The 3,020-nt window shown below is 38.3% G+C and overlaps 1 protein-coding gene and 1 long non-coding RNA gene across 2 annotated transcripts in view; one reads left to right on the top strand and one right to left on the bottom strand.

The window, feature by feature from the left end:
* Window positions 1–579: 579 nt before the first annotated feature.
* LOC114579852 lies at window positions 580–1,287 on the bottom strand. Its single transcript, XR_003701076.1, has 2 exons — window positions 1,025–1,287; window positions 580–953 (listed from the first exon to the last, which is right to left on the bottom strand). It is a non-coding gene; the product is annotated as an uncharacterized LOC114579852 (long non-coding RNA).
* A 486-nt stretch (window positions 1,288–1,773) lies between these two features.
* The window catches only part of LOC114579853 (glycine-rich RNA-binding protein 10-like), a gene marked incomplete at its 3' end in the record, with an annotated part of 11,282 nt that continues 10,035 nt past the window's right edge, over window positions 1,774–3,020 (top strand). Inside the window, exons 1-2 of the mRNA XM_028695708.1 lie at window positions 1,774–1,829; window positions 1,948–2,190. Coding sequence (XP_028551541.1) covers window positions 1,774–1,829; window positions 1,948–2,190 — 299 coding nt within the window. The remainder of the gene's footprint in view (window positions 1,830–1,947; window positions 2,191–3,020) is intronic.

Genomic DNA, 3,020 nt, shown 5'->3' with positions numbered 1-3,020 from the left:
TTTATATGTTTTTTATACTTTGGAAGTTTTGTTGAACTAATATTTTGTGATTTTCAACTTTGGGACATGATTTGGTTGCATCTATTTTCTTCATTTCAAGTATTTCATATATCATTTAGATGTTTTTATTGTAAGATACAATATTACCATTATTTTCCTTCAAAAACCCTTAATTTTTTATTTACGCAATTCTGTCTCCGTGAGGCTTACGCCTCAGACCGCCTCGAGGCTCGCCTCACGGACAAAAACCGCCTCGATGCTTAATTACGCAATTTTAAACCTTGATCATTAGCCTTATCACAATAGCTTGTTGTTGGCTTAACAAACTCATCTTCTCAGTTCATTTATTTTGAATTTTGCACAGTTTACGAAATATTTTGTTCACAATGTTAATTTATCTTTGCAAACACTCTTCCGATGTAATTAATATTAAATCCATCAATCTAGCTTATTGGAGCATGTTCTCCTCGTTGTTGGGTATGCCCAAATCACCCAGGTTCATTTTTTCATTCTTTTCTACAAAAATTTCTCTAATACATATTTTTTTTGTACTTACATCCATCTTATGTCAAAAAAAAATTAAAAATAGGAAGAGCAATATGGGAAAAAATCTTACATCACTCCAATCTTCATCTGTCAAATACAGACAACAAGTATTTCGAAAGGAATACAAAAAAATTGGATAAAATTTGATAAGAAGAGGCCAATAAGAAGATGCTATTGGCAAGAACAAAGATGCAATCCTCAATGTTAGAGCAACCAGGTACAAGCGGGACTATGTAAGCATCGAATAGCACATTTTAAGTTAAGTCTTGACATCACTGGAGAAAACTTACGGGCAAGAGAACAAACTGAGACGCCTTAAAAGTAGCAGCCTCGATCACCCTTCGCGTGTGGGCGATGTTCCGCGCCTTGTCCGCTATCACAGACAGCTAACACAGAGCCATCTTAAACTGGAATCGAAACCAGGATCAAAACACCAAATCCAAGACCCTGAAGCGAACGAGAAGTTATCTCAGGTTACCTTGGAAACAGGAGGAATCGGAGGCTGGACGGCTGGAGGAAACCTTGCTTCATACGCCCCGTAGGCCGAGGCCCTAGTAGAAATTGCAGCAAAGCGACGAACAGGGAACTAAGCCAGCAGCTTCACTGAGATCTTGCTCGCAGTGTTAGGGCTTTGATACTTCACCATTAAACCACTGTCTGACCTCCACCACCCAACCGTCACCGTTGGACTACTACTGCCTGAATCGCCACCGCCCTCAGCCACAAATATCCAAATAGACGCTACCATACTTTTTTTGTGAATTATTCTAACACTTGAATCGTCAAATAAGGGTGCGTTTGGGATGACTGCAGCTGTCGATAAAGCAGGTTGTGAAATTGTTGTACATAAAGTTGTTTTTTAAAGTTGTTGTATAGAAATCAATCAATTTTGTTAGGGTAATATTACTGTCGAACTGCTGTGCTGCTGCTGTTTGACAACAAATTACCTTGTTACCCTTACATTGATGGCGAGTGGAACTAACAAGAAAATTATAAAAAAATAACAATAATTCCCCCAAAAAAAAATCCCAATAGCTGCACTGAATATTCACTAACAATAATGTATTTTCAATTGAATAAGTTAGAAAAACAAAAAGCAAAAACAACAGAAAAAGGAAGCAAGGCGATGAAATGTCGCCGGAGTTGAATGTACAGAGAAAAAAAACCAGATAGCCGGGAATCACTTCACTCCAGACTCAAAATTCTACCGGCGGCGGCGAAGAAGATATGAGTTCGCAGAAAGCCCTATCGGACTCCGACTGGTCCCGACCAGCCACGAATGGGTAAGCAAGAAGCTGCTCAACCGACCAACGCTTACTCGATTCCTTCTTTAGGCATCGTGATATGAAGTCCTCTTCGACGTTGCTTAATTGATCAGCGTTTAATTGATTACTTCTGTAGGCATCGTGATATGAAGTCCCGGAAGTCGCCGCCCGAATTAACCGCCTCCATCCTCTTCGACGGCTTGCTCCACATCGGGACCTTCGGCTCCCCAATCATAATCCCGGAAAACGAACCGCCGGAAAATGAAGATGAAGAAATGTCTTCGGCCATAGTGAATGAAATAGCAGAGAGGGAAATCTTGAAGACAACAGATAACGAACTGATAGCAATCTCAGTGGAGCTTGAAAAGGTCGCGTTATGGCATTTACGGCATTTTTGCGCTGGAAATTGCTGAAAGCAGCTGACCGCGGGAGGCACCGAGAGGTCGCAGAAAGCAGCCACAGCCCGCGGAAATTTTTCTGACTCGGCTCTGCCGCAACGCCCAAACGAACATTTATCAATTTTTTATAAAGCAAAGCAGTCGTGAAGCAGTCCCAAACGGACCCTAAGTTCAGGGCCGGATGAAAATCCTTATAACCAACAATCACACGGTGGAATCATTTATTGTGTTAGGACTGGTTATTTTTTCTTTTCTTGAAATTTTTACATAAAATTTTGTGTTATATGTGCTCTTTTTTTATGGATTTTTTGTAAAACTAAGATGAAAAATGCACGTAGGCTTCGTTTGGGACGATTTTTTTATTGTCTACTAAAACTCTGTTTTAGTACAAATTTTTTTATTTTTGTATTAAAACTCCGTTTTATAAAGCAATAAAAAAGTCGTCCCAAACGAAGCCTTAATCTTCTGCCGTGAATTATCTATCCTCCAATAATATTATTTTTTTGTTGAATATCTAATAATATGATGGTGGCGATCATAGGTGAGCAACGACAACAACCAAAGAGTCGATGACACCATTAATGGTGGTGTGGCTGGTGATGACAGCCGATTGTGATAATTATTTTTTAAAAACACTTAAATCACTTCAACGTTATTTCGAGTTTTTTTTTTAATCATTTGATTTAATTTTACAAATAAATATAAAAGTAGTTAACACATATAATAAGCAAATATGCTTTTAAAAAAATGAAAAATAAAATATAAAATTGATCCAACAACATATTTTTTGTGTATTGTTCTCCAAACTATT

Source organism: Dendrobium catenatum, unplaced genomic scaffold (assembly GCF_001605985.2).
Source record: "Dendrobium catenatum unplaced genomic scaffold, ASM160598v2 fragScaff_scaffold_666, whole genome shotgun sequence".
NCBI classification, from domain to species: Eukaryota; Viridiplantae; Streptophyta; class Magnoliopsida; order Asparagales; family Orchidaceae; genus Dendrobium; species Dendrobium catenatum.
The sequence above is the reverse complement of the archived record's forward strand: the minus strand, read 5'-3'. Positions and strand labels throughout refer to the sequence as shown.